At 40.2% G+C, this 12,591-nt stretch overlaps 1 protein-coding gene across 9 annotated transcripts in view; it reads right to left on the reverse strand.

Annotated features, from left to right (window-relative positions):
- Position 1: 1 nt before the first annotated feature.
- kcnip4a (potassium voltage-gated channel interacting protein 4a) overlaps positions 2-12,591 on the reverse strand; it is a 147,895-nt gene continuing 135,305 nt past the window's right edge. For all 9 annotated transcript variants that reach the window (XM_040012228.1, XM_040012234.1, XM_040012230.1 and 6 more), the window contains 7 exons: positions 12,254-12,378; positions 6,103-6,172; positions 5,528-5,598; positions 4,860-4,967; positions 2,876-2,980; positions 2,727-2,789; positions 2-2,634 (listed from right to left, as the gene is read on the reverse strand). In XM_040012228.1, the coding sequence (XP_039868162.1) occupies positions 2,587-2,634; positions 2,727-2,789; positions 2,876-2,980; positions 4,860-4,967; positions 5,528-5,598; positions 6,103-6,172; positions 12,254-12,378 (590 nt within the window). In that variant the 3' untranslated portion in view covers positions 2-2,586. The remainder of the gene's footprint in view (positions 2,635-2,726; positions 2,790-2,875; positions 2,981-4,859; positions 4,968-5,527; positions 5,599-6,102; positions 6,173-12,253; positions 12,379-12,591) is intronic.

A 12,591-nucleotide genomic window follows, 5' to 3' on the forward strand; every position in this document is an offset into this window, starting at 1 on the left:
TAAATCCAAGTCAACTATTGTCTTTAAATGTTGCTCAACTTTGTGAACGTTTATGTTTTGTTTACAAGTGCAATTTATTACATCACCCTCTGACGCATATTAAAATGAAAACTTCATATCCATACGCCTCATTGCCGCTGTGCTTTTTAAACCAGAGCATTGTTGCTAAAGAGATAGTAGCACTTACCACGACTGATGCTCATCCTCCTACTTCAATATCCATTTTAGCTACACTTGGTAAGATTCAAAATACAACATTCATTTTTTTTCATCCACTTTTTTTCTCTATACACTCTAAACAACAATATTATTATATATCCCAGTTTATGCCATTCAGGCAAGAAAGAATCAAGTCAATCGCCTTGTGTAATTCCACATTGTTACCACCAGGAGGCTTCAGTGAGAACCAGTAAGCACAACATACACTACATGGTCAAAAGTATTTGGGCCACGCCTCCTAATCTTCATTTCAGGTGTTTTCAGTCCCATTGATGTATGAAATCAATAACCGAGCCACGCAGGCTGCCTTTACAAACATTTGTGAACGAATGGTTCGAATGAGCTCCATGAATTTCAGGGTGGTGCTGTAATAGGACACCACCGCGGCAACAGGTCAGTTCATGAAATTTCTTCCCTTCAAGATATTCCAGGATCAGTTGTAAGTGGGATTATTGGAAAGTGGAAGTGTTTAGGAAACACAGCAGCTCAGCCATGAAGCGTCAGATTGTGAAGTTGCAGAGCATCAGCACGGAAACTGTGCACCGGGAGCTTCATGGCTTGGGTTTCCATTGCTGAGCCGCTCCTGTGGGTGTAATGTGTAGGTGGCCTGGTACTTTTAGATCTAAAATATGACACGCTTTTGATGGAATAGATTTTTAAAAGTTTTGTCTGCAAACTATTTGATCTGTTTGTAACTTTCCAAATCAACCGTGTTGCTCTTTTGTATTCCGTAGTGGATAAAAGTTACTTTTCATCATCAGGTCTCTGCAAATAAAATACAAATCACACTCAAACAAGCGGTTTAACAGCAGTAACAAGCTAAAACCAAACTACCTCCTTTTACATGAATAACAAGAAGCAGGGCTGAGAAAAAAAAAAGTGTCATTTTCTTTACTAAATTATGGATGATTAACATGCCTCACCGAGGAGGTTCATATGTTCCCGACTCCCAGTGATACATCGTAGAAACACACTGTACACTTCGAAGGACAAACATGATGAACCATTAAATGTTGCGACACATTAACCATAAACCACAGTTCTCAAGTATAAGTCGTATTTCTGCCTACTTCCTGTGTCTAATATCCAAGTCTCTGTGAAAAAGAGCAAGAAAAAAAGAGAGAGCATGTCAGACAGAAACACTCAGACACACTTGAGACACTTCTCTCAATAATCCAGTAGTTTTTGCTAACATTTGGGAGCCAATCAAACCAATCAGGCTGAATTGGTGTGGGCAGCTGCATCCCACAGGATGGAGGAGGAGAGAAACAGCAAGAAAACCCAAACTAATGAGTATAATACAAAGTTTGTACCAATAACCAAACCCCACTGGCCTTTCTTATTAAAAACAGTGACTCATATGAACAAATCTAAAGACCTGAAAATCACCCGAGGGTGACTTTTCATGTAATACTGTACAATGACCTGAACACCTTATAAATAATCCCAAGCACTGCTCCTAGTGTAAACTCATAAAACCCAAAGAAAAACATACTGATGGATGATTTTACTTTACAGGAAATATACATACATGAGGTTAAATGAATTCCACTGAAAGCAGCATTTCTCCTGTGACAAAGAAATGGTTGTATAACATCATAAATAGAGCTACCTGTGTGCTTCTGTAGACAAACCATCGATATTATGGTCCAAGTTTGACATCAATACAATCCTTGTGTTGTCTCATTCTAGTTGGCAAGTAAACAAGAACAAAAATTTCTCAAAGAGTTCTTATCTAATAATGTTTTTTATATTATGTACAGTTTAAAATGGTAAAATGTATTGTTTTTTTCTTTTTTCCCCCTCTAAACAGTTCCTTCAAAGAGCAGAAAGACAGACCACGATGGTTAACTAAATCGGGCGGGAACACTCTGGAATTGGGAGCCGGTCTGGAATGTAAAAGCAGACGGAGTGTGACGTTACACCCGATGTTTTGTTCGGGTGTTTCTAATGCTGCAGAAAGTCACAGTGATCTGATTTGGCAGTAAATAAAACAGAACAGAATCTGTCTGAAGCCTTTCGTTAGACGTCTTAGGCAGAGTTCGGCAAACACAAAGACACTCCAGAGACAGAAGGCGGAAATCAACCTTAAAGTTAATGGTTTCATTTTGAAGCATCTCCTTTTAATCCATTTTCACTATTTCACTTAGAAGTTTCCCGAATTTGTTTAAAAGAAAGCGGCAACCAGCTCCAGAGTGTCCACGCCTATACCGCCTACTTACAACTGAGGCCCTCTGTAATGAAGAATAACTTTATCTATGGTCAAAAAGTCTGCATAGCACACTGTACACAGTATGAGTCCAAGTCAGTAACTGGGCCAAGCTAAAGATGATGGTCTCTTCCAAATCCTCCGCAGCCAGCCGAAAATTAAAGAACGTTTTCAAAGAGGTGCATCGATCGCATGATGTTTTCATCCTGAGGATACAAAATAAAAGAGACAATACGATGAGCGGTGCTGAGACTGTGCCAGCAGCAGTGCGAGCTGATGTTCTGGGGATCGGCCTTACGTTTTGGCAACAGTCGATGAACTCGTCTATGGTTACCACGCCGTCTTTGTTCTTATCCATCTTCTGTTGGAGGCAGACAAGAGGAGAGATATGAAGGTTTTCTGAAGCCTCATACATAAAACAGTAAAATCTGCCAACTGCCTGCTTGCCTGAAAGAATACTTCTACGTGCTGACGGGGCGTCTCCTCTTTGAGGACGGGGTATGTGCATTTTCCCATCATGTCGTAGATGGCCTTCATGATGTCCAGCATTTCCTGTGATGCGCGGAAAACATAACAGAGATAAATACAACATCTTACACTCAGTTTGCACTGACTGCTCGCTAGCAGTTCTTGTGTCCTCACTCATATCTTACGTGTGACTGGATTCATGCACGAGTCGTGTCTCAGGATGAATTATTGGTCAGCGTCAGAAAAATAATAATTTAAATGAATGGCCCTGAGCCTCAGCTGTTATGCTAATCAGCACGTGTTGCATTATAGAGCATTCATTTGCACCGGGACTGTTTGTTCTTTCAGGTCCCCGTAAAACACATTCAAGGAGCAGGAAGTTCGAATAACAACCCTGAGAATTTAAGGATGGCGACTATTTTATGTTGTTTTGTGATTTCTGCGCTACATTATTACATTATTCAGCTTTACTTATAGTGTTGAATCAACATCCTAATGAGTGATATACATATATACTCACTGGCCACTTTATTAGGGACACCTGTTCAACTGCTTGTTAACACCAAAGTCTAATCAAGCAATCACGTGGCAGAAAATCGATGCATTTAGATACATAGACATGGTCAAGATGGGACCATGAAGTTCAAACCGAGCATCAGAATAGAGGAGAAAGTTGATTCATATTTCAGTGACTTTGAACTTAGCACGGTTCTCGGTGCCAGACCAGTTTAGCAGTTCCTGAGTGTTTCAGAATCTGCTGGGATTTTCCCACACAACCATCTCTAGAGTTTACAGAGAATTAGCCAAAAATAGATAAAACATGCAGTGAGCAGCAGTTCTCTGGGTGAAAATGCCTTGATGGTGTCAGCGATCAGCGGAGAATGGCAAGACTGCTTCAAGTTGCTAGAAAGGCTATAAGTCAAATAACCGCTTGTTACAACCAAGGTACGCAGAAGAGCATCTCTGAACACACAACACATTGAAGCTTGAGGCAGATGGGCTACAGCAGTTGAAACAAACAACTGTGCAGGGAAAATACTATTAGCTTGTTTAGGCCGGCTTTGAAAAGAGTGGCTTTAAATGTTTGCGGGCTGGCTTAATCCCTGCGTTTGAATTAAATTAAAAGGAGCCAGCTTTGTTAATGAACATATGGCAGCTCGACAGCTTTAAAAATAGTGAAAGTAAAGAATAAAATTAAAGGTTAGGGTAGTTTTAGTTAAGCTGTAAATGTAGTCAGGCCACACTGGCAGGGAAACATCTGTCCATGCTCTGCTATTTTTTATGTAGCCAGCTGGGGGAGTCACCATTTATGTGTATTTTCTAAACGATACAGTGTACAGGCTGCACAGTTTTAATGATAAGAATGTAAAGAATCACTTATAGCAAAGATACATGAAAATAAAATGTAAGAAACATTGTTTACTTCTATGTTCCATATTAACCCTCCATGTCTTTTGACACAGTAGATGGCAAAAAGAGCCAAATGTGGCTCTGGAGCGGCAAACTGGAGACACCTGCTCAGTACACGGACTGAAGACAGTACTGCAACTCAACCATAAGAGGGCAGTGTTTGTTTTCAGTACAGCTAATTCTTCCTAAGAACTTTTATTTTAAGTATTGTGAACTCCAATGCTTGAGTGCTTTCACACTGACAAGCAAGGACAACGAGCTTAGTGAGCCAGTAGGAGGAGGATATGTCAATGTTAACCCACAGAGGCAGATTCCTGGGAGGATGTTTTCTTCAGTTTAACTGTTATATTTTGATCTTTACTGTACAAATATCGAGCGCAGTCTGCAGGCTCAATGTGAACATTAGCAAAATGCAAACTGGCGTAGCGCTGTGCTCGATCAAAATCGACGAATCGTGAACATCCTGTACAACAACATGTAAGAGTTAAAGCATGCGGCGTGAAACACGGCGAATATCTCAGCACTGTGACCTTCGTGTTTTTAGGAGACGTACCTCTTTAGTGATATATCCGTCTTTATTGATATCATAAAGGTTGAAGGCCCAGTTGAGTTTTTCCTGGACTGTGCCACGCAGGAGGATAGAGAGACCCATAACAAAATCCTGTAATGGAAACGCAACTTACTGACAAATGTGCAAAACATCACAGATTTAACTCAACAACGACGCATGAGACACTTTCTAGGCACTTCAACCGATTCCAACCTTTCTGTGAGGATGCCGTCCTCTATCACGTATTCATTAGAGGAAAATGATGAAACGGCAAAAGTGGAGCTATCATAAATCAAAAATAGCTCATTATTCAAATGTTTAGTCGACTGGTATTCAGTGTCAGTCCTCAGGGAGATCTCGTACTTCAGAACAGAGTGGACCGCACATTAGGCAGGGAAACTTTGTTTGGCATAATGACCGCTGTTCCCTGTTCTGTCCTAATAAGCAAATAAGTGCCCTTCATAAATATTAATCAAATGTTGAGCATCTTGAGTAAACTTGATGAGGCTAGATTTTTTTTTCTATAAAGGGGGTTGCAGGTTACATAATGATCGAGTGTAAAGCCTCGTCTGTAGGAGCGTTTGATGCGCGCGCCTTTTCGACAGCGAACCCACACACTGGTCGAGTTTTAAGACACTGAGAAATGAACGATCTGGCAACTCTGGGCTTACCTCAAAACTCACAGAGCCATTGTGATCCGTGTCAAAAGCATTGAACAGGAAGTGTGCGTATGTCGAAGCATCTATGGAGAGAACAAACAACCAATCACAGAACATCTGTCGTGATTACGGCTCGCTGGCAGTGGTGGCTACTGCAAACAAGAAAAAGGTTCAAAGCGGAGACTGTTTTTTCTTTTCCACTTCAAAGAAAACAGGCTCGCGATGAGAGGGAAGAACAGTGTGCTTAGAGCTGAGGGTTTTATCATTGTTTCCTCTGTGCTGTGCCATTATGTTCACTGGCCTGCCTTTCTTCTCTCTGAACAGATATATCAAAGCTTCCTAATGTTTCCTCTGTTCCTCCTCGGGTTGAATCTTTGCATAATGATGAGAGCCAACAGAGAGAAACTCAAGGCTGCCTGAATACAAACTTCTCTTCTCCCTCTGCCTCTCACCGACACTGTGTTTTCATGGGAGGCGAGTAAACCTAACGTACTCCGGACTTAGTGCAATTTTTGTAAACACGCATGAATGCGGGAGCTCCTGGGAAAGGGAAAGCATGCTGGGAAAACAAAGCAGCAGGCACAGACCTCCTTGCGGGAAGAACTGTGCGTAGATGTCTTTAAAAGTGTCTTCGTTGACGACCCCGCTGGGACATTCCTGCAAGACAAAATGGAGATGCGCAGGTTATCTGACATCTATGTTTACAGTCCTAGCCTTAAACTTGAGTTCACATAGTGCCAATCACAGTCACGTCTCACTAAAAACAGGGCACCTCTGAGAACGATAAAGTCGGCTAGCAGTGGGAAGATGTCTTTAAATGAAAAACAACATATTCCACCAGTGACTGACCATCGAATCCTCAGCAGTTATCTCGTCCATGCCTGTGGTTATCTGGCAGCATTCACTGGAAAAGACTGAATAGTAACATACCCAAGAATTGTGCGTGTGTCTCTTTTCAAACAATCAAAGTAGCGGATGACCTTGCTTGGAGCAGCGTGGTGATGGAGGCAAATAGTTTTACAGGTTCGATTCTGCGGCACACGCTGACGGGATATTGACTTTAGAAAGTTACCCCTTACATGGGCAATTTCCAGGGCAGGAGCCTCGTGTTTCTCTGTATTTTATGGAAGAAAATAGCCAACAGCAGCGAGGGCTTTTATTGGAAATCAAATATAACATAACAAAACAAAACAAAACACGGTGTGGATGCAAATGCGAACACCTCTATGATAGAAGGACTTCTGAAGCTACATTGTGCTTGTGAACTTGCATCAACATCAACATATTCTATTCCCTTTCACGAAAGTCAAAAGTAGACACGTTAAAAGGCTCTCTGAGTACGAGTAACCTCACTAGAATTAAAGGGCACGCCGGGTTTCCTGCTTCCCGTGACCACGTCTCATCAGCCACTTTGGGAAACAGTGCGGCGAGGGGAAGAAAATAAAGACGAAACCTTCATCGTCTTGCTTCAAACGGGCGTCTTGTGTTTCAAGTTAAGAGGATGCTGCAAGGTTGTCTGCACAAGTCCCCTGACACCCTCCTCCTTCTTGGTCTCACAGACTCAGCTGAATATCTTGCAGGGTGAGGCGAGAAAGAAGTTTCGGAGAAGTTAAGCGAGACAGAATGTGCACAAGTCTGTCTCTGCGTTGTCATTTGGCAGGCTCTAACCTGATTTGTGAAGTCTGAAAGTCGTTGCTTGGACTAGCGTGTATGAATCATAATGATGTACAATGAGGAAAATTACTCTCCATCATGGTTGGAATAAATGACACCTAATTATAACGGTCACAGTGCCTGGATTGAGGAAAAATATTCAGGCTGTTAATTTATAAGTATTGATCTTTATTCCTGGTAAAACAAAAGACTGCAGCTGCAAAGAAAACAATTAGTGCTTTTTGACTTAGAAAAGTATGACATTGCTGTGATATTTGGATGTTAAATGTGAAGCAACAGCGTTGTGAAAAGTTATTTGCCCCTTCCTGATCTCTTATTTTTTGCATATCTGTCACACTTGCATGTTTTAGATTATCAAACAATTACAACACAAACACAAAGTGTTTTTAAATGATGATTTTATTTATTTAGCAAAATTTAGCCCTATGTGACAAAGTTTTTGCCCCCCTTCTTAACTCATTAATTAACTGTGACTCTCCATTTTTTTAGAAAGCTGAGTTCAATCTACCAGCCACGCCCAGGTCTGACTAATGCCATAGCTGCTGAATCAAGAAATGACTTGCATGCTAACATACTCATAGCAACAGTGCTAACAGTTGTTAAGAGCTCTTAATTTATTACTTTGGCAAGATGAGATTTGCTGACCCTGTCGTAAATAAAATGATGCGCTAAGGTTGAAGGGTCTACTACTTTGCAAGTAAATTGTGATAAAATAAATAATGAAGCTAAGATTTTGACCTATATATGCTTTAGCTATTAGATATTAGCTTTAGCTATTAGCTAAAGTCTATATCAGCATAGTGTGATTTTAGGAAACTGGAAAAGCTTTCCGTGATCTGTTCATCTATTTAAAAAAAAATATCTACAGCAAATATAAAAAATCAAAAAGTCACATTTTTAAGAAAGAGGAAAAATCCATTCACTGAGAGAAAAAAAAAGATTTTTCAGGGGGGAAAGTAGGTTTTTTTTTCAGGGAAAAAAGGCTGAGGTATGCCAAATTATATAAGAACTGGACTGGTAATCACTAGTAACAGATCTTTGGATAAATCCAAATTTAAAATGTTTGTTTAAATTTGTTTGGGGTGGAGATCTTGTCAAAATTGATGGAAATAGTATGGTTGGATTGGGTTCCACCATGCAGTACTATCTGGAAAGCATCTGATCTGATTGTTGAATGATCCCAAACCCACTGCCAACACACAATGAAACTCAAACTAAAAATCAGTCATGGATTGGCCTCCCCCCAGCCTGGACCTCAACACAATTGAAGCAGTGTGGGATCACGCTGACGGGGAACAGAACAAAAGGCAGAAACCTCCAAAGATGAGCTTTGAATGTCCTTCGAGAAGTCTGGAGAACTATTCCTGAAGACTACCTAAAGAAATTACAATAAACTTCCTCATAGAGTTCAGGCCGTTTTGACGAATAAAGGTGGTCACACCAAATAAAAGCTCATCGGGGTTGTTGTCTGTTTTTACCTTATATGCTTTTTTCTAGATATGTTTGCACACATTTCAATAAATTGTTATTATTGTATTATTATTTAATTTCCCATTTTCATACTAAAATATAAAGAAGTAAGGGTTGGATCAAGATTTTTACGTAACGCTGTGTATTTTTTATCTGTAGTTTCTTAAGGAATGTAGAAATTCTGTCCCTGCAGGGACTTCACGCATATCCACCATAAAGACAAAATGCACTGTAGCATCTTTGTATTTGACAGTATTTCTCTGTTGTTTACCAGAGCAGCTGTTAATTAATGCTTTGTTTATCTTCTACAACCGTGCAGACAACATGCTCTCAACAGTCAACCTCTTGTTGTAGTTGTGCTCTGTAAATAAATATAGTAAGCAGGGGGATTTTTTTTTTTTAACAGGACTTCTACTTGACTTGTAGAGTATGTGCATGGCTGCACCTGTGTGTGTCTGTGCATCACACACACAGGCGCAGGCCTGTCTACATTAATAACATCTGCTCTGAAATGGGACCAGAATATTCAAACAGCAGCTTCTTCTTCTATTCTCTCCTCTGCAAATCATCCTAAAAAGCTGCAGAAAAAATAAAGCTCAGTGAAAGCTGTTGGAGCGAGTCTCACTCTCGTGGCAGAATTCAACTGATTGTATATCAGCGTTTCTTTGTAGCCTGATGATGACATTGGTGAGCGAGGCTATTTTTCAGTTGGGAATGGAGCCTGTGCGTCATCTTATTATCACATGCAATGCAGCGCCCCTGCAATTCAATTTCAAGTACAGAGAAATAGTTACACTTTGACTTTAGGTCCCATCAAGGAAAACTTTGATCTTGCTGAGCTAAAAGTCAGGAACTCATTTATTTTATATTATATACATATATAACATTAAGCCAGAGTTCATTTTATTTTCATAAAGTATGCATCTGTGTCCCAACAACAGATGAACATATCACCAAATTAAAGATATAACAAATATCTAAATGTTTACATTTACATACATATCGATAAAATTAATTAGCTTATTTTTCCTGCTAGCACTCAATTCATAAATATTTGCTCATGCACTTATAGATCAAGACTTCAAGAAAAAGAAAAAAGCAACTAGAAAAACATGGGTTACATTTTCCAGGATGATCACCAACGTAGTCACTGTTTCCCTTTGTCCTGTTTTTTTGTTTTGTTTTGATTTTGCACATTGTTCAATGCCGTTCTCATTAGACGGACTGAGAGATCAGAAAGTTTATTTGTATTCATTTGATATGCTTGTAAAATTAGCTCATCCATGATAATAAAATCACACATCCAATTCAATCAAATGCAAAACTGGCCAGGCATGAAATTCCTTTTGGAGACCCATGAAGCGAGGCGGCAATAAGCAGTGCGGGGAATGAAATATACCTACGAACAGACGAATCGTGACTGATGGCATCGAAAGTATGAGATCTTAATCTAATGCCCAAGTCAGTGCCCTGGACTGTGAACTGTGAAAGCTCAGAAGATTCAGTCAGACGTGAGGACAATATTGTGTTATTTTCTATAGTCTGAGGTCAAGGGTTTTTTTTTTAAATAATAAATTCTCTCAAACCTTTAAGGTGACCCCTTGCTCAAATTCTGCCTCGAGATCAAGGCCCAGAACCGGAGGTTTCATTTGGTAGACGAGACCTGCTCAACAAAGCGTTATATCTAAAACAAAGCACCACTTGTGCTACAAGTGAATAACTTGTAAAGTCTGTTGTCAAGACAGATGACCTCATCCTTCCACCAAATCAAACTTGGAGAAGTTTGATTTGCTTCAAAACCCTGGATACCAAGGACAAAGGGCCAAACTTCTCATCATGGGAATCATGCCAGCTTCTATTAGTCTGGCTCGCCTTAAAAGCTTTCCTTCATTCTGCCAATGTCACTGGGATAGGGCAAGACAAGATGAGCTGTTTGACCCCAGAAGTTAAAAAATGAGCCACACTCTAGATTTAGTGATGGACAAAAGCTATTTAATAGCTGTAATTTAAGCGTCATTACTCTTTCTCTTTGTCCAGTTTGGGGTCCTAGTTCAACCACATCTAACTCCACAGTAGACAGGAGCAACTGAGTAAACGGAGACGATGACCTCCTATTCCAATACATAAATGAATAAATACACTAAAAACATTATAACCATGCTAGTGGCTCAGTGAGGCTGTATTGAGGCTCTTTGATGTACAGAGGTAAATGCTAACATGCCAATATTTTACTATTCTAAACAGCAAACAAGCTAAACACAGTGAGGATCATGTGAATTTCATTTTTTGTTTTTTATCAAAAATCAAAGAATTTGAATTTAAAATTCAAGTTTAGATTTTAAAAAGGCAGATGGAGAATTAGGAAATGATACTGCGCGTTGTGGAAGGCCGGGACAGATCCCCATGTACTAAGAAGAAGTAAATAAAATAAAAAGGTTAGATAGTGCTCAATCACAATCACAAGAGTTGCCTTTAGATACTTTCTAGTGTAAGTTAAAGACCCTGCAATAACAGAAGGAAAACCCCAACAATCAGATAATCCCTTTCAAGCAAGCACTTGGTGACTGTGGGAAGGAAAAACTCCCTTTTAACAGGAAGTGACCTGTTTGGAAAGCCATCGGCTAGTTTGATAACTTCTGGGCTAAGACTTCTTGTTGAATTGTTGTCAGATGATATCAATGGTTTCATGACTGCAGTTTAGCAGTTGCAATCTTTGTTTTGCTGTCCACACTGTCTGCTTACCTCCATCCAACCAAGACCTGCTTAAAGGTGGCATTATATGGTACTCAGACTATGAGCCGACAAAAAACGAAAACCAGAACACTTCCAGTACCAAATGGAAATTATGTCCCTTGCTAACAAATTCTGCATATATTCCTGATAAATCACCCAGAGGGGCAAATTAATATGTATGCCTTTTTCCTGGTGCTCAAGGAAAGCTGAAGGGGCCACCTGAGTTATTTGGATTCATCACTTCATCCCTTCCAGTGGCAAAATAGAGAATGTCTTTAAACGCAAGCAATACTTTCGCTGTGAAATCAGGCAGCGTGTGAAGCACAAATTAAAGCCCTGATCAGAACACTTCTTACCTCTTACACCATCTCCAGTGGAAATGAACTAATGGGAAAGATTTGCAGGGACTTGGCTAGAGCACATTGCAGGCAACAGGAAACTGAAGCCTCACGGGAACACCATCACAGGACTCTCACTATCCTCTTTCACAGCCAGATAATCTGGGTTGGGTTAATTCTGGGTCATCTTATTATGCCTCACACCAGAGATGACAAAGAAGTAAGGTGGGAGGGGGTGGAAGGGTTGAGGTATGACCTCATTATCTCTGACACAGTGAACCGTGCACCGAAGTTTAAATCTTCTGTGGTAAGCACTATTGGACAGTTTAACATTTAATGCAGGTTGAGCTGCTTCAGGAGACTTGGGTGGAAACACCCTTGCTCACTACAGCAGGTTGTAAAAGAATACATGAAATAAAATCAAAAGGAAAACAATGTTTTTGATGTGAAGAAAAAAAGAGATATCCAAGACAGAACAAAGCATTCCAAGGTGTACATTATGTATGGTGGCCTCGTCACTTACATTCTTGAAGCCGCGGTAAAGAATCTGTAGCTCCTTTCGGGAGAACCGCGTCTGGGCTTCGAGTTGTTCCAGGCCTTCTGGGCGATGGCGGACTGCCGATAGTTCCAGCTCATCTTCGACGCTGTCTGGAGAGGAGAAAGAACAAGGTGAGACATGAAACGCGTCCTTGCAAATTTGTATTTTTGACACTAGAATTTTAGCTATCTTGTTACATTTTCAGCAAATAGATAATCAAATAAAACAAAAAAACCCAACAAAAAGCTCCATTCACAATGCCAGAACTCAACATTTTACTACAAAATGTTATTGGCTCATGGGAAAATCCATTCAAGCGGATC

This window comes from Simochromis diagramma, unplaced genomic scaffold (assembly GCF_900408965.1).
Source record: "Simochromis diagramma unplaced genomic scaffold, fSimDia1.1 OVJJ01000604.1, whole genome shotgun sequence".
Taxonomy (NCBI): Eukaryota; Metazoa; Chordata; class Actinopteri; order Cichliformes; family Cichlidae; genus Simochromis; species Simochromis diagramma.